Source organism: Pectinophora gossypiella, unplaced genomic scaffold (assembly GCF_024362695.1).
Source record: "Pectinophora gossypiella unplaced genomic scaffold, ilPecGoss1.1 Pgos_62, whole genome shotgun sequence".
NCBI classification, from domain to species: domain Eukaryota; kingdom Metazoa; phylum Arthropoda; class Insecta; order Lepidoptera; family Gelechiidae; genus Pectinophora; species Pectinophora gossypiella.
The window spans coordinates 126,037-153,816 of record NW_026063272.1 but is presented as its reverse complement, the minus strand read 5'-3'; the positions used below and the strand labels follow the sequence as shown (position 1 = coordinate 153,816).

At 37.1% G+C, this 27,780-nt stretch overlaps 1 protein-coding gene across 1 annotated transcript; it reads right to left on the bottom strand.

Annotated features, from left to right (window-relative positions):
- Positions 1–6,217: 6,217 nt before the first annotated feature.
- Positions 6,218–25,742, bottom strand: LOC126381562 (protein bric-a-brac 1-like). The gene is made up of 5 exons (XM_050031028.1): positions 25,734–25,742; positions 25,479–25,536; positions 10,595–10,861; positions 7,319–7,485; positions 6,218–6,843 (listed from the first exon to the last, which is right to left on the bottom strand). Exons 1-5 carry the CDS (start codon positions 25,740–25,742, stop codon positions 6,355–6,357), a joined length of 990 nt encoding a protein of 329 aa, XP_049886985.1. The 3' UTR covers positions 6,218–6,354.
- Between the last annotated feature and the right edge of the window lie 2,038 nt (positions 25,743–27,780).

Below are 27,780 nucleotides of genomic sequence, written 5' to 3'. Positions count from 1 at the left end.
TGAGCAATTTGCGCATTTGAAATTTTCCTTCATGCAGTTTTCATGGGGTCCACGGCATTTAGGGCAAACAATCTCTCTTGATGGACATCTCGCAGCAATATGACCATACTTCCAGCATCTCGAGCATTGAGTTACCGTAAACACATAAGGTTCAACAGAAATTTGTAAATGACCAACTCTCACGAATGATGGTACAACGGATCCTTAAAAACCTAGTCGCGCTACGTCACAGGGCACCCACTTGCCATTTTCGGCTCGTTTCTGTAATCTCTTAGCTGATACTAAGCAAGCCGGTTCTTCTACCGAGACATTGTTTTTAATATCTTCATCAAGGAGATCCATGTCGACTCCTTTGATGACGCCATAAGATATATGGACGTCATTGACACGTTGGATACTCCAATCCATATCAACAAATTTCTTACAATTTAGCATCTGAGAAACCACAGCTTCATCTCTTGCTTCTACTCTAATTTTGTACGGATTCAGGTATTTAATTTTATTCACTCCTATAATTCCAACTTCTTTCAACAGTTTTGCTAATGCGAATTGTTTAGGTATTTTGTTTTTACAATAAATGTATACCTCTACTGCTTCTTGTCTTTTCCATATCTTTTTCTTATTTTGGCTCATAACTAGGGTGAACCCATCATCGTCAGGTGACTCTTCCTCACGTTCTCTCTTACAAGGTACTTTCTCCGAATTCAGATTTCCTTCCTCATGGCTTTTTTCCCGCGTCACTATTTCAGTGTGTATTTCTACTTCCACCAATTTCCGATTGCTCAAATTGTCTTGATTGAGACATTCCGGGTCTTGACCAGCTCGAGATACTGCTCCTCGCATCTGGGGAATTGGGGTAGGAGCCCTTTCCGATGGTAACGGCGAGGGTTCTATCACCTCCTCCATAATTTCCTCCGATTCAATATCCTCCATAAAAAAGATTGTTTCACTGCGGCATTAACTCGTCCTTAGCTTAAGCGGATAGGCAAGTAACCGGTCGGCCGGCGCGAATAATAGGCGCTCGGCGAGCTCGATACCTACTCGAAAATAAATTCTCTCACCGCGTTGTAAACAGACGATCGTCTCGTACGAATGCCGCGTTGAGACTCCTATATTATTATACTTAACGTGCCCTCCGAACCCCGGAATTATTTACCATTTTCGGACAATCCGTGATTCAAGCTTGCAGTATCCTTACTACGTAAAATAAAGGGCAGTCTCACAAAGTGATTTCCACAATGTCCCCGACCTCCAGATCATGACCCCCATGCTCTAACCACTAGACCATGGAGGCTGTTATCTGACGATGACTTTGCAGTGGCAGCTTTGTTAACCGACTTCAAAGAAGAAGGAGGTTATTTCGTGGTACCTATACGGGAGGTGGTATAAATGAAACGAAATTTTTCTCTATTTTATATATTCATTCAGACAACGGTACACTGTGACATTAACGAACTTAACATTATTGAATGTAATTTGAGACAGATAACTACTATAATTTTACTGTTGAACGGTCACTAAACGATTTCAATATGTTACTTGGATACGGTAGACTACAAGTATCATTAGAACTGTTACATTGTGAAGGTAAATTATAATATGATTATTTTTTAATCAAGTGTACTTGATAATAGACAGTGGCTATGACCGCGTATTATTTTTTTCTAATAATGAATAATCTGATCGAAAATTCAAAACTATGGTACCGTTTGGCAGTAACGAAAAACATATTTGTAAATCTATCGTGAAACAATACTATCATGAAATTAATGCAATTTTTATTTACCTATTTCAATAGTTAAAAATAATTTAGTTCCCATCTTATAGGTAGGTATATTTTATTGAAATAGGTAGGTACTTCCAATAAAACGCGGACCATTCCATTTACGTCTGGATACTTACTAAAAATTGAAAATTAAGACATGTATACAATAAAATTATAATTAATCAGGAACACAGGATATTGAAAATAAATCTTAACAACATTAATTTGATATAACATAAGTGTTACAACGATTTTTACAGCTGCGACTTATATTGTATCGATAGACGAGGTAAATGGAAAAGTTACTGATACAGATAGATCTCGTTCCGTGTCCTGTAGCCCCTGCGGTGCGCTTGCGCTGACTACAATGTACTGGAGTATTGCAACAAAATAAGTACTACAAATAGATACGTATGTGATACATGCATTGAAAAAGATTTAGTCTACTTCGTACCTATTTCTATTTAAAAGTCGCGAAGGGAATGAATATATCAGGTAATCATATATGACAATGACACATCAATATAATTCACAGTACACCGCACGGGTCACAGAGAACACTTTCAGTGTGTTCATTTTGCTAATGATATGCAATTTAAAATCATTTGTTACAACTGAAAGCAATACTTATTTAGATTTAAAAAAAATCCACGATACCTACCAGATAGCTGTATTACTTAAAACTAAACAGTCAGTTGATGTAACGAAGAATAAACCACTTAATATCATAAAGGAAATGGTTCATTATCGTAGCGACGAACAGCGTTTTAGGTACTAGGTGGGTAGGTATCAATACAGGGAGAAATGCGATGTCAATCTTAAAGATGGTTCATGAAGGTGGTTCAGGAATACTCTACACTAAGTATTCATTTCAGGCGCGTCTTTTCACATGGCGTTTGTACGTACGCAACATACTTACACGAAGAGATTCTTTAAAATATATTTGTTATCTATCTTCAGGATTGACGTCCCTGCTCCATTCATTCTGTTTAATTACACACAAACAATATAGTTTGAGCCCGCCGGCGGTATATTTTTATAATTACTAAATTGAAATAAATAAACGATTGTGATAATAATAACATTACAGTAGATACTACTTTAATTTTTCAAAAGTAATATTATATCTAATATTGTTCTACATTCATGATTTCATATCACTCCAAAGAACAATATGACGATAGTAAATTGTCATGCAGTCATAATAATGTGCGAGTCGCCAGTAATGATCAAAACGAATACAGCATCACGAAATAAATGTCTACTTATCAACCAAAACCGCCTTTGTAGGTGTAGGTACAATAATACTACAAGTAATTTTACTTAACTACCTATCACGAAAATAACGTGGTACTTATTTATGTAATCGAAATGTATACTTTTTCCAGTATCATAATAAATTAATTAATATTTAATTATAACTACAAAATCCACATGTGATACAAAAAGAAATGAACCGTTTTCAGTTCAAACAAATGGCACTTTGCGATGTCTGCATTGAATTCCAATTAATTTATAGTAATGGTGTGTTATACAACGAAAATAGAATCAATTTTGACGCCGAACCTTATAACGCTTGCCTATCAGGGTATTACCATTTCGGCCAAATATATAATTTTATGTATATTTTTTTCTATAATAATAGTCATATGTATTTAATTTTATATAATAATTTTGAATTTTTATTATTCTAACTTTATTATAGTTAAGCACGTTCAGTGCGGGCGATGGCAGCGCGCGTGCGGGCGGACGCGCGGTCCGACCGCGAGCCTGCGCGGCCGGCCGCCGCCAGCCGGGTGCCGCCGCCGCCGCCACCGCCCGCCACCAGCAGATCGTCGCCGCACCCATCCCAACACTTACTGTGGTCAAAAATTTGGAAGGCACTTTCTACTTTTTCAAAAATTTTAAATTTTTAATTACTTTTTGAACACATTAGCCTAGACTTACACAATAGAAAATATGCGTAGTATTTAAACATTTACCAAAATTACGCAATTTATCCGAAACGTATAGGCCATTATATAACTTTTTTAATTTTAATTTTTTCACCTAGTTTAAACTTTATTTCCAAAAGGATAGCCAAACAGTTTTAACATTAGATCTGAATCGCAAATGTATTTTTTATTAATTTGGTCTTTTTTATACACTAATCCAAACATTGAACGAATCAGATAATCCAAATTCCAAATAATAGTGAAGTATCAAGGCCACTTGGAGACTTATTTTAAAACATGCTTTTCTAGCATGTTTTGCGACGAGACTTGCCGAGCGCCGGGGCGGGCGGCGCGTGACCACAGCGGCCGCGCCGCCCGCCCCCGCGCCTTCCCACTCTAATGTTACTATGAAGAACGATCGCCAACGAATGTCCGCCAACAATATCTAAAATCATGGTATACCCTTGCAGCAAGAAGATTTAATGAAAATTTCCTGCCGAAACTATGAGACACATTACAACTGTCCAATAGATGTTTAGATAAAACAAATTTGTACATTATACACTTATTCTTTCACACTAACAACACTTAAGAGATGTCAAAGTTGTTTGTATCGCGCGGAGGGGGCCGCCGATCGGCGCGGCTCGCTCTCGGCGCGGGCGCCGTGTGTAGGTGGCAGGGGTGCTCCGCAAACTTTCGTTAAAAACTCTTTCTTTATTCATCATCTTTCTACTCGCCATACAAAACTACACCCTGCTGGATTCAATTTGTATGGACAGTTGAAAAACTATTGAGAAGTCAAAAAAAAGTTTCAGGTAAAGTTCTTGTTTGAATAATTAGGGATCTCATCGAGAGTGGTGTAGTAGTTTGGAAGCCACCTGCACACGGTGGGGGAGCACGTTACACGACATAGATGTCTTACGAAGTACATGTGAAGTTTCTATCGTTATTAGCATGACTTTATCTGATCCATTGCTATACATAGTTATATAGATAATCTAATTAAATTGAAATGTATTCTAGCTACGAGCAGGTAGGTTAGCAGACGCTCGAAAGATGTACATTCTATGCTTGGCGATTTTAGTGCATCTAAATCTAAGATGGGCTCGCCGAAGTTGTGTTCTCAGAAAGTTTAGGTATTAAACATAAAGATGTATTAAGACTTTCTTGTACATTCTGGTGGAGGAGTATAAAGTAAGGTTTGGACTTCCTTAAGGTAGTGTTGTTCGATACTCTATCCGTAATTGAAATTAGGCGTCCTGATAGATCAGTCGAAAGAGATGATCAGTTTCATCTTTACATATAATACCTATTTATGAAACATATTATTAGAAGATTACCTGCTAAATGATTGTATGATTTCGACGATAATAGTAGACTATGTATGTTGAAAATGGGAGCTCTTACATTATTAAATTTTTATGATGTTCTATTATAACAGCTTACGATAGCACATCAAGACATCGATATTATGTCTCGCGACCTCACTAGTAATACAATCTAGTGCGGTCAAGAGATTCGAAAACTATTATTACATGGGTAGACGGGTTTTAACTTTTAGTACAGAAATTTCTCAAAACGCCTACTGTATTTTGAGATTTTTTACTTGATTAGACGACGTTTTATTGCAATACAATTTTAAAACGGAACAGAACATCTCTGAAAAATATTACAGGAGATCATTAAAGTTGATTGTCTAATACACGAGTAATATCGGTCGAGCCCTAAACGATCTAATTTAGCCTAACATTTGGAACAATCACTACTGGCTAATGATACATCTATATTACATTTGGCGATCACTAAGTCTACTCGTATGTGAATCGCTGCACGAACAGTGAACAATGAAACGCGGCGCGCGCCCGCCGCGCCCGCCAGCCGCCCGCCGGTCAATCGCAGCGGTGCGCGCGGGCGCCTCTACAAAAAGCAACAACACACAGTTACTAAATCGCTAGTAGAGAAATTGACATCCACTTGACGATAAAAGAAAGATACATCTATGTTTAATTTATGGTTATATCTAAGACTAATTCATAAATTTTGTCTTACACGTATGTTGTTGAATAAGATTAGGTATACCGAACAGTCTTTTGAATCGGGCCAAATATTTTTAATTTTGATTTCCCTATGTTCACAGATGGATCTAAGTTGTAAAGTTAGTTTAAGCTTACATGTAATGTTCGACATTCTATTATACTTATGAGTAGATAATAATGAAACACCAAGCGACAGTGGTAGAGACATGTAGCATGACTACTTACACGTTACGTGTCCCTCGCTAATTAACAAAAAAACTTAAAAATAACTAAAAGTACTCTTTCATAATAATACAAAATTCATAATTAATCAACAAGCATATTGCACAGCGATACCCCACATTAAATTATAATATAATAATTAGTTAAATAATGTTTCATGCGATGAAATGAATAAATTTAAATTAAAAAGGTAAATTAGTCGCCGGCTCGGAATCACCGGATCATTCACCGTGCAACCGCACAACCGCGCGGCTGTCGTGTGTTCATGGCTGCGCATATGCAGCGCTTAGAAGTAGCCGACGGAGTTGCGGTTGGGCACGAAATAAGGATAGGCGGGCAGCGGCGACGGCGGGACGCCCACTGGCGTGTGCGACTGCGCTGCGCCCGCGGCCTCGCTTCAGATGTTTTCAGCCCGCGCTTCCACTGGAGGAGGCTCCATCTTCACCGGCACTGGGGTCGACATTAGATCTTTGCCATTTTTGGCGATCGATACCGGGGTCTTGGGAGGGCCCATGTCTGACAGCTCAGCTACGTCTCTCTCGCTGTAGCGGCTATCCGGGCGGGGTGATGCGAATGGGCGGAAGGGGTCGGTGGGCTTTGGTGGCTCTAGCGCGTGTCCGGGTGGCGGTGGCGAGCAGAGCGGCGACTCGAGCCCGGCGGAGAGCGGCGAGGGGAGCCGCGGCGACTGCAGTGGCAGCGGGGGCAGGCCCAGGTGCGCCGGGTGGTCGGGCGGCCGCTGTGCAGCCACTACCATATTGCACATCTGCCGGCGCAAACCGTGTGCCACGGCGGCCACGGCGGCGGCAGCGGCCGCGTTCGGGGAGACGCCGCCTTCGCGCCCATTTCCACAGGCATTCCCGTAGGCATTTTGTACGCCCATGCCATCCTGAAACACGCAACGCCGGGAAATTACAATCTGTCTGCAATTTACCAGGTAAGGGGTTAAAATTGCAAATACTGTTAAAAACTAAGGTTGCGCATTCACTAGGTGCAACTGTCTTCCCTTAGCACTATCAGGTTAAGAATAGGTAACGTTATATGACAGTCACACCGAATGAAAGCGACGGTTCGTATTTGTCACTGTTACAAGTCGTAGTCAATCTGAATTGTTGCGATCCTAAACTTCACTGTAAGTGAGTGGTCATTAGGTCCATAAGTGTAACGCGTCGAAATCGCACAGCAATTACAATAGGTAATATAATTCGCAAAAGCATTTTCGCAATAGCGGTGGTAAATAAAAAAGTTATTAAACGGGGTTGGGGAATAGTCGAGCGGAGAGGATGCGAGGTGAGCGCCAAAGGGGACCATCATGCATTATTTGAGGGAGGTTTTGATTAGAATTTCAATTTCGCGATACTGACCGTAATGGCGGGGTAGACGGGGAGCACCTCCTCTTTGATGTGGTGCGTGGTGTGCGGCGCGTGCGTGTCGCGGAAGACGACGGCGCGGATGACGCCGCGGATGTGCTCATCAGGCCACACGCCCAGCAGGATGCGCTGCGGCCGCCCGCGACCCTTCGGCCTCAAATCTGTGAATCCATCCAATAGTCAAACGTGAACAGATAAAGCTCCACCATTACAAAGCTAAATCTGAACCCTCCAGATATGAACTCCTAAACACTACAATTCATAACAAAGAACGTTTATAACCGTAACTTAAAAACAAAAATAATATCAGATATGACCAGTAACAACCAAACCATAAATAGGCAGAAAACAATCAAACGATCAAACGCCATATGGGTTCTTTGACTTAAATGGATTTGACATACATTAAAAAAAAAGATAATTAATGAAAAAGCACCAACAGGTGTCCAATTGTTCATTGCACCACTTAATAAGGTAGGATAGAGTTAAACTAACTTTTTGTTTTCATATTAGCGGTACAAACGTTGTATCTGTTTAAGTAAATATATAATTATAATGGATTATAAATAACAAAACAAATTAATAGTTTGGATTCAATAATATGAAAAATAACATCAAGCGTTTGGTTTTCCAGGCATCATTATTATTGCAGGTTATCTAGAAACTCATATCCGGACGGTTAGGATGTCAATATTGTCGATAATAATGGGATATTTTCTTCGCATCGTGGACCTGCGATTGTGTCGGTATATACTACTCTTTGACATTACAAATATAGCAACATAATTGAATTGGTACCAGAAACAGAAACATCACAACTTCTTTTCTTACTTTATATAACTAATCATAGAGTATGAAGAGAAATAGCGATACAATGTCGAAATCGGTTGCATCGTAGATCCAGGATACACAAACGAAACACACCTGAAAAAATCTTTAGTCGACAATTCGCTCAGCAAAGTTTCACAATGCGCACATAACAATGTACATTCGCATATCAACGTTTTAAATGTAACTTAATTTTAACTATACATCCATAACGGCATTTCACAAAAGCATTGTTTACAGTTCTCTGAAATTTCATCAATGTAATAGCGTCTGTCAGACATATTTAATTTAAATTCGATCGCATTTAAGTTCATCGTATTTATGAATCGGAATTCCACTATTTTGTAGGAAAATATTGTTGAACTTATAGTTATCTTCGATTTCAGTCCATTATTCTGATAATTTTATTTATTACTAGCTTTTGCCCGCGACTTCGTCCGCGTGGCGTGTTATATAAGAGAGAGATCTTTGTGTGTGTGGGAGTGCATACTTATGCAGTTTAGATTTTTTCATACAATTTTTTTCCTAATAACTCCCATTTTTCAAAATATTACAGCCAAAAATAAACTTTATATTTACTAAGGTATGCATGCATGCTAGATTGAATTAATTGATTGAATTGATTTTTTTTTTAATTGATTGTTCATTGAGTTTTAATTTTAATACACACTTCCTCTCTTCCCTTCAACTATGCTGTGCCCTACAGGGTCCATGTTTTAGTTCCTATGCCTATGTAACACCCCATTGTACTACATGGAATGCAATAAATAATTTAATTGAATTGAAAACATCTATCTTACGCGGTTTCGATTTTTTCATACAAATGTTTTTTTCCCGTTAACTCCCGTTTCCGTGGGAATTTTGCAATAACCTGTTGCAACTAAGCTTTAAGTTAACTAAGGTACCTGCATGCCAAATTTCAAGCGTCTAACTTAAGCGGTTTAGATTTTTCATACAAAAGGATTTTCCCGCTAATTTCCGTTCCCGTGGGAATTCCGGGAATTCCTTTCTTAGTGTACCTCTACGGTACCTAAGCTATGTCCCTTCCAAATTTCAAATGCCTACGTTTAGCCGTTCAGGCTGTGCGTTGATATGTCAGTCACTGAGTCAGTCAGTTTCTCCTTTTATTTAGATTTGATTTTTTTCATACAAATGTTTTTTCCCGCTAACTACCGTTCCCGTGGGAATTTTGTAATATCCTGTTGCAACTAAGCTTTAAGTTTACTAAAGTACCTGCATGCCAAATTTCAAACGTCTAACTTGAGTGGTTTAGATTTTTCATACAAAAGGATTTTCCCGCTAATTCCCGTTCCCATGAGAATTTCGGGAATTCCTTTCTTAGTGCACCTCTACGGTATCTAAGGTAACTGCGAGCCAAATTTCAAACATGTAACTTGAATGGTTTAGATTTTTCATACAAAAGGATTTTCCCGTTAATTCCCGTTCCCGTGGGAATTTCGGGAATGCCTTTCTTAGTGCACCTCCACGGTACCTAAGGTACCTGCATGACAAATTTCAAACGTCTAACTTGAGTGGCTTAGATTTTTCATACAAAAGGATTTTCCCGCTAATTCCCGTTCTCGTGGGAATTTCGGGAATTCCTGTCTTAATGCACCTCCTCGGTACCTAAGGTACCTGCATGACAAATTTCAAACGTCTAACTTGAGTGGTTTACATTTTTCATACAAAAGTATTTTCCCGCTAATTCCCGTTCCCGTGGGAATTTCGGGAATTCCTTTCTTAGTGTACCTCTACGGTATCTAAGGTACCTGCATGCCAAATTTCAAACGTCTAACTTGAGTGGTTTAGATTTTTCATACAAAAGGATTTCCCTTCACTACTCTGCTCCTATTGATTGTAGCGTGATGAAAAGTATACTATAACCTGTCCAAGAGTGTGAAGAATAATTGTACCAAGTTTCATTAAAATCCGTCCAGTAGTTTTTGTTTCTATAAGGAACATACAGACAGACAGACAGACAGACAAAAATTTTACTGATTGCATTTTTGGCATCAGTATCGACCACTTATCATCCCCTGATAGTTATTTTGAAAAAATATTTAATGTACAGAATTGACCTCTCTACAGATTTATTATAAGTATAGATTAAAGTGCACTTTGTTGGCTGCCATCTTGGCTTTTTCATCTTGCTGAATTATGTCATTTTGATCTTCACCAATCTCACTCCTATTTCTTGTACTCTTCTGATAGTTTATCTTTAGTTTAATCTTGCGATTCAAAATATTTTATTTAGTAACGCAGAGTAATATATTTTTTCCAGAAAAATGTAAACTAATGCGGATGTAGCATTCGGTGGTGACTGAAAGTGGTACTATTCTACAAAGTTAGGCTTAAACTTTATCGATGTTTAGGGAAGAAGATTTATGTTGCGTGTTTTAAGTCACCACAGAACAGGGCGGTATGTACTCAAATGTAACGTACCTGCGCCGCCGTCCGCGCTGGGACCCAGCATGTTGTGGACGCGGTTGGCGTACAGCACAAACGTCGGGTACGGGATATCGTATTTTCTGGCCGCCTGGGAGAGTGACAAGCCTTCCTTCAGCACGGAGAAGATTGCTTCGGCCATGGTCTCTGGTCGCCAGGACTTGAGGGGCCCGCGCTCCCGGAACCGCAGGTTGTGCACCAGACCTTGGTTGGTGTTCCAGCACTTCTGCCACATGGACTGAAGCTGGTATTGGTAGCTGTCTGCTGGAAAAAGAAAGGACACGTGTTAATTTTATTGCTTGATACAGTGCGATACCCGAAATATATTTTTGGATTCGCTTGTTCGGATTCTGGATTAAATTGGACAAATAACTTTCTAAAACACATTGATGCTAATTCCTGTAAATACCATCTAATTTTATTTTAAGTTATATCTGTCATTTTCTTATCCGCCGAAAAGGAAAGGGACGGGTAATCGACAAGCATAAAATTTATGGAACACACGTCAATTTTAAGCACAAATCTAAACCAATCGTCTAAAAATTTTACATCAGTCAATAACCCGACACAGTTAAGTAGACAGCACGTCAAACGGATTGCATACCGCAATGACGTACCTTTTTGATTCGCCCGGGTTATTCATTCATTTACTCATACTTCCTAAAATAAAGAGCTGTGAATCATCCGTCCCTTTCCTTTTCGACGGATATGAAAATGACGGATATAACTTAAAATAAAATTAGGCGGTGTCTGCAGGAATCGGAGCCATTGTCAAGTTAAATAATATAGTAAAATTCCACTATGACTTTGGTAGACCGTTTTAATCAACTGAAAGGTGATTCCACGCAGCTCCTAGAAAATATTATTTTTTATCGTATTGTATTTGATGATGCATGCAATTGAATAATTTGGCGTTTGATTATGCTATAATGGTATCTACCGTATGTCATAAAATGTACTTTGTCTGTGGGGTCAAAATGTGGGTATTTTTAAATGTCCCATTGACTGCGATGTTAAGCATTTAGTTTAGAGGAGTTTTAACAAATTTTGTTATGCCAGGTCCATCGGGCAATACTATCTAGAACATTATATTTAGTTCATCCCCACCCACAAAATCCTAAGATGTTAAGCTGTTGTGAATGAAAGCATAAATCAAATATGATTCTCTGTTCGTAGGCTCTGATAAAAGGGCGTCTAAGGGCCTTCTATACCACTACTTTGGCTTTTAGTTGTTTAAATAAACACAACCTTTGTAAGGCAATCCGAGTACATTCATATAAGATAAGTGGTACCTACGCATCTTAACCTCTTCTCACAAACTTCGCAGGTTGAGGAAGATGATTTTTCATTAGATAAGCAAAGCTCTTTAAAATAATGTGACCGGCTCAACCTTTTGGGGGTAGAAATCGCTTAGGTTGAAGTCACTCGCGTGTAGGGTGACCCCTGGGTGGTGCTAATAGGTACATATTAAGGGTAGTATAGTTTCGACAATTAAGTGAAGACACTCGTGTTCCAGCATGATGTCTGAAGAAGCTGCTAGGGGAGAGAGGTCCGGGCAGCCATACTATGCATGTGTGCCGATCACAATGCCCTGGTTTACGCACTGCTGGGCCGATTGCATAGTGCCTCGCCCCACTGCTTTCTCCCTGCCTATTCACTCTTCCTCAAAACTAGTGAATAGTCAGTTATTAGGTAAGCGTACATCACTTTAAGCCACAACTTACCATTAGGTGAGATTGTGATCAAACACAAAATATTTTTTATTAATAAACAATTTTGACAAATGAAATGAACACATGCAAAAAATCAACAAAGATACCTAAATACTGACCTGCCGGAAAAACCTGCATATAAAAAGGAAGAATATTCATTATTACAGTCATTAGTAAAACAAATACCTATTATCGGGTGTTTTTATTTATAATTACTAATTACAAAGTATCCCAGTCTTACAGAGTAGTAATTTACATTATCATACGATTATAATAGTTGCTAAAATTTACTGCTTTCTCTCAAGAACTCTGTCATAGTAGAGATACAACTTGTAAAGTACCTACGTATTATCTTTTGAGCAAATTTAGTACGGGTATTTACTGGGACAAAGTTCTCAAAGAATGGTTCATTATTCACTTCTCTTAACTGGATTATTTACTACCATTTTACTTAATACTAATTGCTAAAATTTAACATAACAACATCATGCCTATATGCCCTTTTACCCTTAAACATAGCCGGCGAGGAGTGACTATACACATCTACCTACTCCTTTAGGGATACAATCGTGAATCGTGATGCTATGTCATATTATGTTCTTTACATTGATTTGTATTTAATATTCAAAATGAATAGAAAATGGCATATGAATGTACTTATTTTCATGTACGTATATAATTAATTCATGGATCTTTAATTATACTTATGTAAGTACAGATTGATTTACGCAGCAATCAATGTTATGTTTCGTACTTATTTATAAATACATGAACTCACGATCATGATCACCATTAGAAAGGCTGGACTACACTCCCCGAAAGATAATTTGCAGCCATAAATGAATCTCTATTAACGCAGGTGTATTACTTAACGATAAAACTTTGATTTTTTTGACTTTTTTTTTTTTGTTTCTTGTGTCTGTTTCATTGTGTACAAATAAATAAATAAATAAATGAATCATTTTAGTTGCAGAAGTGAAAAGTGACAAAAAGTGTCAGAAAATAAATTGTACATTCGTGATCAGCGGCCGTAATAGCGCGCGGATTGTGCTCTACTTTCGAGAGAAATTACTTTGTGTACAAATAAAACTGTTAATTAATGTGTTTACAATGTTGATAGCCGTCTGCGCACGCTACAAGTAAATGAGATGCATAACTGTGCGCTATACTGTGAGCCTGCAGTTCTCGACACATCCCTCTGTCAAGGATATATTCATTTCAATGAGTGATATTTTTAATATAAGTTAAGTAAAACTAAAGAATGCTGCATTAAATTCGGCAGATTTGTATTAATCATTTTAATGTTGCCCGTAAGATCCTACCGCTGGGCACAACCTCTCATTCATAGCGGTGTTGTGCAAATCAGGCTTTGGTGTTAAACATGTACGAATGAGCAATGAGTGGGCGCTGTAAGAACACCTCGGAAAACTTGAATGTTTATATTTCTAGTTCGTACGTGGCTCGTCGGTAGGATTCTATTCTTATATTATACTATTATACTATTTCTACACCGGTAAGGATTACGAGAGTGGATTTATGCATGATGTATGATTTAACACTACATAATTAATAGGATTAATGGTAAGCCCTTATTATAACCTAGACTATATGTCCGAATGAACACTCTACTGTTACGCAATAACCTCCATTCACTTTCTAATATTATCACAAAATGCTGTCATTATGGCACCAGTAAGCACATTTACAAAACTAAGTTTAAGTAGGAACAGAGCAGCTTAGAAACTCGAACACTTGGATTTTTCGAGTCTCTTAAGTAACTGCAAGACTCCAGATATTTTCCGACTTATAAATACATTTATGTTTCACAATGCCAGTCTTATATAATAAAGTCCTTTACTAAGTACAAAACAAAAATATCACATCGTTTTTAGATCTCATTTATTTTATCTATCTTTATACATTATTCAATTGTACTTATTATAAAATATAAATCACACTAACATGCCTAAAAATTTGTACAATGTAAAATGCAACGCTACATTGTGAAAATATTGAATTAATCACTAGCCAATATTATTAAAGACTAGCTGGTACCCGCGACTTCGTCAGACAGACAGACAGACAGACAGAGTTACTTTCGCATTTATAATATTAGTATGGATAAGGATTATTTTCCCTCGTTAAATAGTAAACAAACTAAGTGTAGGTGTTATAATTTCGTTGACGAACTGATTACCTATCCGTTTCTTTGTCTAAAATGAGTATTACCTTATTACTATGATTGATTACTGGGCTTAAAGTTCGTATAAATGTCTATCGAATTACCTCCTCAAGTTTAAAGCGTAGCTAGTCATGTAGTACTATATTAATTATGTGGTGTAAGTAATTAGATTTTATCTGTATGTAATGTAACAGTCAGTTGAATAAAAAAACTTATACAAATCAGATCAATTAATTGGCGTAATGTGATTCTAGAAAGAGTTTTAATGTTAATAGATAGCTAGCTATAGCTATGTGTAGGTTCCTGTAGGAATGAGATATAACTGTTTAATAAAGACAGTTGCATCAAAATTTTATCATAAATTCCCTAAATTATGGCGCCTACCTACCCTCTAAGTTAGAAAAGTGATCAAATACTAACTTGAGGTCACTCAGTTTAAAAAAAAACATCGAAATCATTTCAGTAGCTATGGCGTCATGCGCTTCTTGACACGATCACGAAATCTAGATTTCCGCGGGAATGAGGTATTTTCCCGCCATAAAAAGTAGCCTGTGTCCGTGCCTAAGATCCTATCTTTAAATTAACCAAGTCTTATAAAATTCCGTTCAGACGTTAAGGCGTGAATGAGGCAAACTTTTAAAACAAACAATTAATTAGAAGATAATTAATAACATTTCTTTGCACAAACGCACACACAAACATCTCTCACCCTAAACGCATATACCTGCTCCGTTCCGTCGTGGGTAAAAATCACTAACCTAGTTTTCTGTCTACTGCCTACGCCTTAAGTACGATAGCATAAATATTAATAGGCCATATCCTTTTCTAGATTACTATCTATCAGCTAACTAAATTTCATCAAAATCCGTTGAGCCGTTTAGGCATGATAGACAAAACTCCCAGCAAAAACCATAAAAAAATCACTAACTCAATTCAGTTTTCTGCCTACTTCCTACCCCCTAAGTACGATCACGTGATCAATTTGATCGTACAACCGTTTTTAGATAACCAACTATTACCTTACTAAATTTCATTAAAATCCGTTCAGCCGTTTAGACGTGAAAGAGCAAAAGTCCCAACAAAAACGACTACAAATCACTAAATCAATTTAGTTATCTGCCAACTGCCTACCCCCTAAGAACGATGGCGTGATTATTTATAGCCTATGACCATTTCTAGGTCACCATACCAAATTTCATCAAAATCCGTTGAGCCGTTTAGGCGTGAAAGAGTAACAGACAGACAGACAGACAGACAGACAGACAGACAGACAGACAGACAGACAGACAGAGTTACTTTCGCATTTATAATATTAGTATGGATTAGTATGGATTTACACATTCATTGTGTGTGGGTTTATTTCACACTTTTGTGAGTTGATAGATAATGACAAAGGTAATATAGTGTGATAAAGATGGATATGATAATTTATTTTCTTTCATAAAATAATCGGCGAGGTAAATTGAAAACAACTGATTTTGCAAATTGCGTGACGAACACCGATTTACGCATAGTAAGTAAACATATTAGGTTATATCATATTAATATTAAAATAAAAAAATATATTTCTCAAACACATCGCACTTCAATCTATTTATTGGCTGATCATTTATTTCCTAATGTAGCTCTGCAATATTGCAGATTTCTATATTAATATTCTATAATTGATTTTTTTATTCATTCATAATTTATAGATTAGTAATATTAAAAACTAATTATTTAAACACATAATTCTTATAATTCATTACCAAGACATTAATTACATCAAATATTTATGAAGCGAGGCGAGTATATACATGGAGTATACGCACTAGTAACAACAATAAGTGGACGGATTTAAATTTATATTTAGCGTTAACGTGTAGTGTATATACATTAAGCTTAATATGTTCTTAAAAACATTCTTCTTCTCTTGTGTGGGTTGAGAGGTGGATTACCAACATCATTAACCCTGGGGTTACTATTCAGCTGCCAAAGGCCCCTGACGTGACTCATGTGACGACTACTTACTTACATCGGTAAGTACTAACCGGGACCAACGGCTTAACGTGCCTTCCGAAGCACGTATCATCTTACTTTCGGATAATTATGAGATTAAACGAACTTACCTGTAAGTGAAGTTCTATCTCAATTATACGAAGCTCCTTGTTCGAGAGGTTTTAAACAGTGTAGTCTACGTCTTATGCTCCAGCATCGTCACAATTTTCAAAGCTCATATCCAAAGCTAAAAAAAAAAAAGTTAGTTTCCCGCTTCCTGAACGCAGCTGTCAACTAATGTCATTATGTTTAAAGCATGTTTCATGGACAACTCCATCACCTGTGGAAGCTTTAGGGCGGGATATTAAAATTGAAGGGAGGGAGTCCTCTCGAACAAGGAGCTTCGTATAATTGAGATAGAACTTCACTTACAGGTAAGTTCGTTTAATCTCATAATTATACTCGCTCCTTGTTCGAGAGGTTTTAAACAGTGTAGATGTTCAAAGTTTAGTTGGGAATGAAACATTTAAATTGAAGCGAGTACCAATAATATGATTATTAATTAATGAATAAAGTACATTGTTATCACGAAAGCTAATTAAGCTGCCCATGACTTTAATCCCAATAAAGGCAGTGAGAGGCACAGCCGTCGCCTGATAAACTCAGCGCGGCGTTCCACCAAACGTTTTGATATTATCATGTAAAAAACAATAAGAATAATAACTGTTCGCTAAACAAGTTTCACCAGTTCTCAAGAATGGAATCGATATTATGTATGTTATATAATATATGGTTAATTGGTTATACTATACTGTACTAGAATAGATACATAGTTCTAAATAATTAAGTTGAAGTTGAGCAAGTACATTAAATACCTATTTCACATTACTATCAATTTCACAACAAAAGAACTACACAAGAACAAATTTCTGAATGAGCTCAACATCAAGATTGGCTATAAGAGCCTCACAGGGACCTCACCATAGAGCACATTTCCGAAGCTCTTGAACAACAACGATAGTTATAGTCGAAAGGACTGTGAGACTTCATCATATAGTATAACACTCATTTTTCATTGGCATACCAAGGGCTACAATAATTATCAAAGTTACACATTATTTGTTTACATACATAAAAGAAGAAGAAATACATAAAGAAGAACGGGTAATGACGAGGGCACCCAGACACAAGATTGATTGTAACATCCTGTGCTAAGTTGGCAATTGTTGTCGACATTGAGTAGTTAAATGAATCCTAAGACAACATGTCAAATTGATTAGAGAAAATACAAATATAAGTGCAAGTAAGAATTTCGATACATTTATTCAAATGACCTTTTTCATTAAAATATTCAGAACCACTGAACTAAACTTTCCTCTTTATTATAAGATATTGTTAAATGAGGCTGAAAGTATAAAGAGGGGAAGTGCATTTACATTATGTACTTGTGTGATAATTATCTTCGTAATAATTAAGATTTTGTTTTTATTAAAATAGATTACCTGAGCCCAAGTTATTGTGTATTACCTAATATCGACCGTATGGGCTTGGTAATAATATTTAGTATATTTTTTTATGTGGTAATAATAAATATAACTTGTTGTGGATTTTTTTCCTATTCCTCTATGCAACCTTTCACCCACCAATCAGATGATAGAACAACGTACACACAACACATTAACACACGTAACATTGTTTACGCAGCTATCTCTTTAGTGTAATAATTATTGAATTTGTTTTTAGGACAGTAATAGTGACGTCCTATTATTTACTGGAAAAAATAAATAAATGAATAAAACATATTTTACCCTTAGGTATGCAGTTACATATAAGGATAACATTAATTTATTAATTATCGGTCGTATAGGTATATTATCATCGTTCGTAAAAATCATCTTTTCCTTTAACCTAACTTAACATGATCCTGTTGTTTGCACAGGGATTCACTTCTCGTACCCATCCTGAAGATTTAATATGTCAGGTTATTTAGTGAAGGGACCTGCCTGATTTACGTTACAACACTAACCGAAAAATAAGATAAACATATATTTATCATGAAAATATTATTGTTACTTCTCCACTGCAGTTTGGTTCCGATTGATTAAGTGGAGGGACATTATTGTTGTAATTTTTATATTAATTGTAAACTGTGTTTTGGGCTGATCAGCAACAACATAATAAATCTACAACAACATAATTTAGAGAAAACGCTAATGGTGATGTAAGTTATATGTTACTAATGAACTATTTTTCCTTCCTTTTCACCTATGAGTTAATAATAAAAAGGGCAACTATTCTATCTAACCGAACTAGGTATCAATATTTTACAATTTCGAATGTAATACTTGAAGGAAATTTTCATTGAAGTTATAATATTATCAGGTAGGTACCCCAATTTATACTGAGATTAGTATTGTTATTCCTGATTAACAAAGACAGGATTTGAATCCCATGTCTTAATGATAATGCTAAAACTTTTAGTGATAAGACATTCGGAATTAATTTTACCAGAATTTTGAAAAATATATTTGCTTGTGCAAATTTTCCCATTATAACTTTATAGGGAATTCTTCCTCCTCATGAGGTACTATTCTTAAACGGCCTTGCTGCCTGGGCCACTGTTGATACTAATGGCTGTGAGACTGCTAATACATCTGGTTGTAGCTCTGCTACTACTGCTGGCTGTAGGGCTGCTGGTACTGCTGGTTATAGCACTGCTGATCATGACTGGTTGCATCACTGCTTTTATTGCTGGCTGTGGGGCGGCCTGCTGATACTGTTCCTTGTGGGCTTTCTGTTCATGCTGTTGGCTGTGGGGCTGCCTGCTGATACTGTTGTCTCTGTTCCACAGATCCTGTTGCTATCTCGTTTACTCACTCTTCGGGCAATGTTATTCATTATTATTTATGTGCTATTTGAATTTTATGATGTTGGTTGAAAGAATTTAATAGCAGTATTCTCTAACCATGTCTTGTGTACAGTTATCTCTTTTGAAAGTAATCTCTGACATTACATACTTTGATTTCTAGCACAGTTGAGGTTGATTAATAGAACAGAGGCTTTTAGGTTTTGAATTGTCGGTTATTTCTTCAGAATTTGTACTCTCATTATTTTATAATAATCAATTTGACATAATAGTCTATTGTTTCTCAGCATTAGTCTAATCTTGAGTTTCAACATGGGTAGGTAAGCCCCGACAATTCAATGGTTTATCTTCGATTCCTCAAGTGACAAACCAAACATGGAAATAAAAGTATAAAAAATAGTTGGTCTATGTTCTAGCTATCTACTAGCGTTTAGCAAAAGGCGATACTTGTAGTGGTAGCTTTATGTTATTTGAGTTGATACCATCAAGTCCATTGTCTATCCTCTAAGTGATAGCTCTAGGTATGGAAATGAGAAATAGGTATATAGCGCTTGCTAATGCCGACCATAATCGTGGTAGCTCTTATATTAATAGGGTTCATACCATAAAGTCCATTGTCTATCCTCTAAGTGATAGCTCTAAGTATGGAAATGAGAAATAGGTATATAGCGCTTGCCAATGCCGACCATAATCGTGGTAGCTCTTATGTTAATATGGTTCATACCATCAAGTCCATTGTCTATCCTCTAAGTGATAGCTCTAAGTATGGAAATGAGAAATAGGTATGTTAGCGCTTGTCAATGGCGACTTTCTTAGTGGTAGCTCTTACATTCATTGTGTTGATACCTTCAAGTCCATTGTCTATCCTCTAAGTGATAGCTCTAGGCATGGAAATGATAAATAGGTATATTAGCGCTTGGCAATGGCGACCTTCCTGGTGGTAGATCTTTTGTTAATTAGGTTGATACCATCAAGTCCATTGTCTATCCTCTAAGTGATAGCTCTAAGTATGGAAATGAGAAATAGGTATGTTAGCGCTTGTCAGTGGCGACCTTCCTAGTGGTAGCTCTTATGTTCATTGCATTGATACCTTCAAGTCTATTGTCTATCCTCTAAGTGATAGCTCTAGGTATGGAAATGACAAATAGGTATATTATCGCTTATCAATGGCGACCTTCCTAATGGTAGCTCTTATGTGCATTGTGCCTTTAAGTCCATTGTCTATCCTCTAAGTGATAGCTCTAGGTATGGAAATGTAAAATAGGTATATTAGAGCTTAGCAATGGCAAACTTCCTAGTGATAGCTTTTATGTACATTAAGTTGGTACCATCAAGTCCCCTGTCCATCCGCTAAATGATAGCTCTAGGTATTAAAATAAGGCATAGGTATATTTGCGCTTTGCAACAGTCTTAGTGGTTGATTTTTATGTTAATAGGGTTGATACATCAAGTCCATTGTCTATCCTCTATTGTGATAGCTCTAAAGGGAAACAAATAGTCTGTCTATTCTCTAGTCAGACAGTTCACTACTAGTGTTTAACTAGGTGACTCTCCAAGTGGTGTTCTCTTGTTGGTTAGGTAGGTGCCAATAATCATCACCCATACGTTGGAAGCTTGAATTATAATAAGATTAGAGTAATTTGGAAGAAATTGCTTACTATAATAAGGCTATCTTTTGCCTGTACTCTCTTAACACTCTTTCTGTTTTTATTGTTAGGGTATATTATCATCATCTTATATTGTAAGTATCATTCGGAGAAGATAACATTATTAACACCACTTAACAGAGACTGTGAGAAGGGATTATGTACTGTTATAATATATATAATATCATTTTTAAGTATGGTTATCTTGTAGTAAACCAATTATAATCCTCTAAATGTTTTAAGTGTTATCTTGAATAAGTTATGTATCTTGTCTACCAATGGTGTAGATGACCTCTGTGATATTGAGTACTACTGTGTCATAGGTACTTCTTGATGAACAGGGTAAACATGAAGTGCTTCTGTCATCTAATTATCTGAACTTGTCAAATTATTTCCGAGTTAATTATTTACTTTTCTATGCCATTCTGCGGTTATATTTCACTGGTTCTCTTTGTTTTATAATAAAACTGCTCATTTCATTCGCTGATAGTAAGTTATCAACCGCAACATAAGCCAAGAACACAATTACAAAAAGAAACAAAATTTTTTTTTTTTTTTGACAGATGAAAATAAGAACGCGGCAATCAGGGACTGAAGACAAGGCTTAGGCCTATTTTGATCGTGATTTTCGAATATTAAATTACTAAAGTCAAGACTGTATAGTCCTCAGATCTTTGCCTGCCTTATATAAGGCGAATTTAAACAACATCAACATCGGAATAAAGTATAACTTTTAAATCACTGTTATAACACGAACACGATACAATTTTAATATTATTATTATTTCTGTTAATAAAACTAGTTACTTTTATTAGTAATAAGTACCAACTTAAGTTACTTCTTCGAATGTTAGGATTATAAAATTATAACCTCAAAAAAAAGTAATTTGTTTTTGACAATAAAAGGAATTAAATTGAATTGATCATAATTATATCTTCTCTTGTTTTAGTAGATGGATAATGTTAAGACTTACCAGTATAATCCACGTTTTGTTTTATCAAAAAGAACTTACGCTCGTCGTCATCCACATTTTTTCTTTGGTACTGTTTCTAGCTTTTTTAGAGAAAAAAGCACTTGATTATGTAAGTAACAGATTTTTCGCACTATATCAATCATGTTTTTGTATTAAATATTAGTTTTCAATTAGTTTATTTACGGAGGCGAAGTGACGCGCCGGTGCACAAAAACCGTAATGACATTAGTTGACAGCTGCGTTCAGGAAGCGGGAAACTAACTTTTTTTTTTTTAGCTTTGGATATGAGCTTTGAAAATTGTGACGATGCTGGAGCATAAGACGTAGACTACACTGTTTAAAACCTCTCGAACAAGGAGCGAGTATAATCAGGTGATCAGCCTGTAATGTCCTAACCAAACTAGGGATCACAAAGTAATTTTTGTGATATTTTCCCACTGGGATTCGAACCCGGGACCTCCGGATCGTGAGTCTAACGCTCAACCACTGGACCAAGGAGGCCGTTAAAGCATTAATATTTCCTAAAGGAATACACTCCTAGTTGTATGAAATTGTTACGTGAAAAAGAGAAGAAATGAGGTTGACTATGAAACATTTTGAAAGAATCTCAATGAATTACTTGTTTGCTCCCTTTATGCACTTCATTACGATTACGACACGATGCGATGCATGTATTTTTAAAAGCTCTGAACGAAACAACAGTCTACAAAAATCGCGTTAATATAACAAATCATAATCTACACAGCAGAAGCTAGTATGCAGGTAGATAAATCCGCCTGACCAGTCGCTCGAATCATACAAAACTTTGCACTTATAAGTTAAGGCCTACAGATTACAACCGACATTATGAATGACATTTTAACCGCATTCATTTTGCAGTGAGCCTGCGACACCAGTTGTCTGGCGTCCCCTTCTAGCAGCTAAAAGAGTTATACTTTACAGGCAACTCAATTACTCAGTCATACGCCGCATGCTGCCGTATGTCACACATTTAATCTCTCAACCGAACTTTAAACCAGATCACGTCAAAGCCTAAAGCTAATTACACTAGACTAGCTGTTGTCCACGACTTGTTCTGCGTGAAATCTGTATTGTCCTGATTCGTCCCCCTGAGGGTTACTTTTCCCTTTTTTGGTGCTTTAACGCAAGCACCAATAAAAAATTAGCTTTTTACTTTCAACTTTCTAGTTCTTCGCTATAACTATGTGTCACAAAATCGGTATCTACTTTTGTATATATCAATAAAACTTATTTATTATTGAGGTTTTTCTATAATAATTATGTACCTAAAACACATATGAAATACATCTACTTTATGGTAATAATGCAACTTCAGGTATCACTTCCGTCCCTCCTTTCAACGCTATGTGTAATTCCTGTGTAATACGGGGCGAGCCTATTGCCATTAAACGGGCACAAATCTTGGAAACCACGTGATATCAATTATCTACGATAAACTCACAATGTTCGTGGTTTACAGCCCGAGTCGGGATTCGAACCTGTCACACTAAGATGTAAGTTACACGTTCTCCGAACAGGGCTACCTATCACGGATTCCAAGTTATTGTATTGTATACCTTCAATACATTTCCATTTATTACGTGATCTATGTCAAAATCAAGTTGCATTACCACGTTCACTTAATTCGTCCAATTAGCCTGATATTCATGACATGACAGACATAGAGATTAAAACGATAGGCAGAGACTGTTTTATCCGTACCAGTTGAGTTAGCTGTACCTACTTAAATCTATTCTATTCGTCAAACGTCTCCGCAAAGATAGAAGGAACTGAGAAAATATTCAATTACTGAAGTATACACTAAAAATAAAATTGTATTCCAGAACTATTAAGCTCATTTCTTGAAAACAGAAAAGCCTTCGGCATATAATCTAGTAGTTTCCCAAGAATCCTTATTAGATTATTTGACGAAGGCTTTTCTGTTTTCAAGAAATTAGCTTCATAATTCTGAAATACAATTTTAATTTTAGTACTTACTTCAAATTTTTCATCTGGCATTAACTATTTATTTTTATAAACAATCAAGCCCATATGATATGCAGCATACTCCACCACGCTGCTCCATTGCGGGTTGAAGACAAGTTTAAACCATTTAACATGGTTTTTACCATACGACTGTACTTCGTCCAAGTAGTTAATGCCGTCTGAGGGTCTAAAAAAAAAAGTACGTCTGCAATATCTATAGAGGTAGGCACAGCCACTAGTAATCAGATAATTATTATACAACTATATCTGGTATAAAAGTATCCTAAGTATACGATGAACTCTATGATGTTACAGCTTATCTTATCACCCACACGGCTAGGTATACTGGTTTTAATTTATCTAAGCCAGCCAATATTAGGAATTTTAATTCTAAGATTCATCATCAGTCGTGTGTTCCGTTTTCACTTTAGAATTTTTATCTTTAGTTGCGCCTTCGTAATATAGTGATACTATTGAGTGTTTCTTGCAAAATGCCCACCACCACCTGAAGCCGGTTAATCCTATGAAAGCGAACCCAGGGTCGCGGTTCCTTCGTAATTTCTCAACAAATGCCAAAACTTCTGCTAGAGATTTTGTAGTCCTTCTATTGTATGGTGATAGACTAGTTTCACAACAAAAGTCGAGCACGGTCCTCTCCTCACTGGCCGACAGCCCCGCCTCATCTAGGACGGCCATCCGCTTCGATTTCCCCAGTATGTTGTCGTAAAGTGTTCCTTTGGGTATTCCGTAATGTGTGGCGGCTTGAGTGAATCGCATGCGTTGAGTAACGACGGCTTGGATGGCGTTCTGCAGCTGGCTCTGCGTCCACGTTGGCGCCTTCAGTTTGAGGGTATGACCGTGGTAGTCTGATTGACAGATAAAAGCAAAACTTCTCAATAGTAGCCTAGCAGAGTACTCCGCACGATGATGCAATACTATGACAAACGTTACCAGCCGTTTGTCGATCGACACACTGAGAGTAAGTAGCGTGGAACAAGATTTACAGGTTGGATTGAACCATAAAAAAGTGAACAATACAAGAATGCTAATTATGCGATGATATCTTGTACGCTAAGTATTATAATTCCATTCGATTCTACGAAACCATTCATAATAATATTTTAGCCGTATACGTAACGTGGTGCTGCAACCCGTAATGGAGGTCGAACAGAGTTTCCCTGGTGGCGGAATGTTCCCACGCCGCCGCCCCGCCGCCGCCGCGCGGAGCAGCGACAACAACCGACAACTATGTATTACAATACTTATCGTGTCGGAATATGAATAATGTTACGTACTGCATCATTATTGGTGCGGATTACACCGTGACAGACAGCCATGCAGGTTACACAAAAACACACAAACACTTCTAGGTACTCTACTGTGAACTGTGACTTAAGTTAACTGAAAACATAAATAACTATTGCATAACTTAAATGGTCAAAATAATGTGCTTTATTATAATTGTATGTGTCTTTAAAATTCACGAATAGCTTTGTGTAAGAAACTGTTACAAGCTACGGATATGTAACTTCAACTGACCTGCAATAGAGGACGTGGATGCTCCGAGCCATGCGTGGGAGTTTTCTAGCAGCTTTGCCTGTGAACAAAAACACAAACATTATATTGTGTCATATTAAACGAAACTTTACAAACAGACACGTCGGAAACAAAAGTGGGTGTCGTTTTGTAATATTGAAGTTAAAAATTCTGTGGCTGGTACAAAAACCGCAGTACATTTTTTTAAATATGTCGGCTTGTCATTTGGGCTCGACAAAAAGTGAACGTCCCAGGTACCGGCGCCATCTTGCGTCAGACGCTTGCTAGCTGAAAATTATTAAAATTCGTAGAATATCTTTACAAATGCTTTTAATAAACACATTTCATAGAGCGAGCATTTGATTTGTGGATAACTTAAATCTTGTGGTGATGTGAAGTGACTATCACGAGTTAGATGCGGATTAGAAAAATATTTCATAAGTATATTCATAAAATCGTAATGTTCTGTTAAAAGTACGTGTGATGTGGTGGTCGTGTAGATAGTGTAGGTAGGTGCGCTGACGCAACGAGTGGCCGGCTGTAGCCGTCACGCGAGGTGCTCTACTGCCCCAGCGTGGGCACGCTTAATCAGCCTTCTAAATTGAGGCGGTCACATGAAAAAGAGCAATTCTTCAGTTAATTTACATTTCCCATCTAGGAGGAAGTTTACAGTTGCACATTTTATCGATCACTACTGTATTCCACGCGTCGAAGGCACCGGTGCGCGAGTGCGTTTATTTACGTTCGACGCGTAATTATACAGCAAAGAGCGGCATTTCTTTGTGCTTTAACTACAACTAAACTTTATCGAAGTTTTAATTCTGAACGCAGACAAAAGCCGAGCCGTTAAATAGGTGTAATAACTCACAGTCCAATCTACAAATAAAATCTTTTATTAAGTCGAGCGACGCCTGGGCACAGTGCTGTATGTGTTTATGAAACGCGCACGTGCCCTAAGTACCGAAACGTGTGTGTATTGTTTGTTTACTCGAATAAAACACTAAAATCCATTCAATAACAAAGAATTAAAGATCCCGAAATAAAATTTATTGCTCGAGTACGATAAAATAGATTTATGTACGCGGCGCGGCGCGGTCCAGCCACCGACTTGCGATAATATTATTAGGTTCACTCCGTTGCTACATATTATATTACGAGTATTACATACGTCAAAACTTCATATAACCTTGTGTCGAAGCAAATGTCAAGAAAACAACCCTCAACCTCTCCATCAAGTATAAACTTAACAAATGTTCCCCACATACTTAAACTTAATATAAACAAAATCTGGCGAGGAGTGGGTGTATTACTATACACCTCTGCCTACCCCTTCGGGGATACAAGCGCGATGTTCTATTTTGTTAAAAGAAAACTTACTGCAACTTGACACTAATTTCCTCGATTATTATTTTTAAATGTGACTACTGTAATTTCCTTTGCAAATTGTAGGGTTTATTTCAACTGATAATTTTATTCTTTCAGGCTATGCTGTTCGATTCGCCTTTCTTGAACAGCCGTCATTAAAAGCCGTCATTCGTAGTATCTATTCGCGTAACCGTGCATTTCTAATTCAGCATGTAGGTGGGTAATAACCGTAGCAGAAACCACTATTTCCATTTAGCACTTGTAGTCTGTATTTCCCTTTGCAATTTAAACAATACTGACACGTTCCAAAGACCGATGAGACGTAAGCAAATTAAAGATATCTGTCTAGTTAGTGTATTTGGTGCACATCTTGAGGCGGTAGGTATATTGCGACAATTGAATTATTTAAGTGTATTAACTGTCGACTGCGCCGGGTGCTGGAGGGCACGGTGCACGTGTATTTTCCTTACAAAGCATGACAATACCGCACAGTAACTTGATTTAACTATTCGCTGTAATGCGTTTACCTATAAAGAAAATTACTTCCTGGGAAATATTTTCTCTATTGTAGCCGTCTATTATATTAAGAAAACCGTTCAATTAAAGAATATTTATTGCGATTTTATTGTTTTATTTGTGGATATGTGAATAACGGTTCAACTAGCATAGTTTCAAGCACTGCTTATTAAAGTGAAACCATAATACAAATTCCAATTTCGATTAGTCTTGTTTATTGAAACAGTAAATGTATCTCATTGTGTTTAGACGCAAATAAACCTTTTAGTCGTCAGATTATATTGTACGACTGGGACAAAGGTCGCGGATGACCGTGTAGGTAAACGAACCCGCACATTGTGTGTCGCACTCAATTAAAATCAATTACATTCAATAAATTTTATTACTTACGATCCTTCCAGGCCAACCAGCTCTTACAAGACTT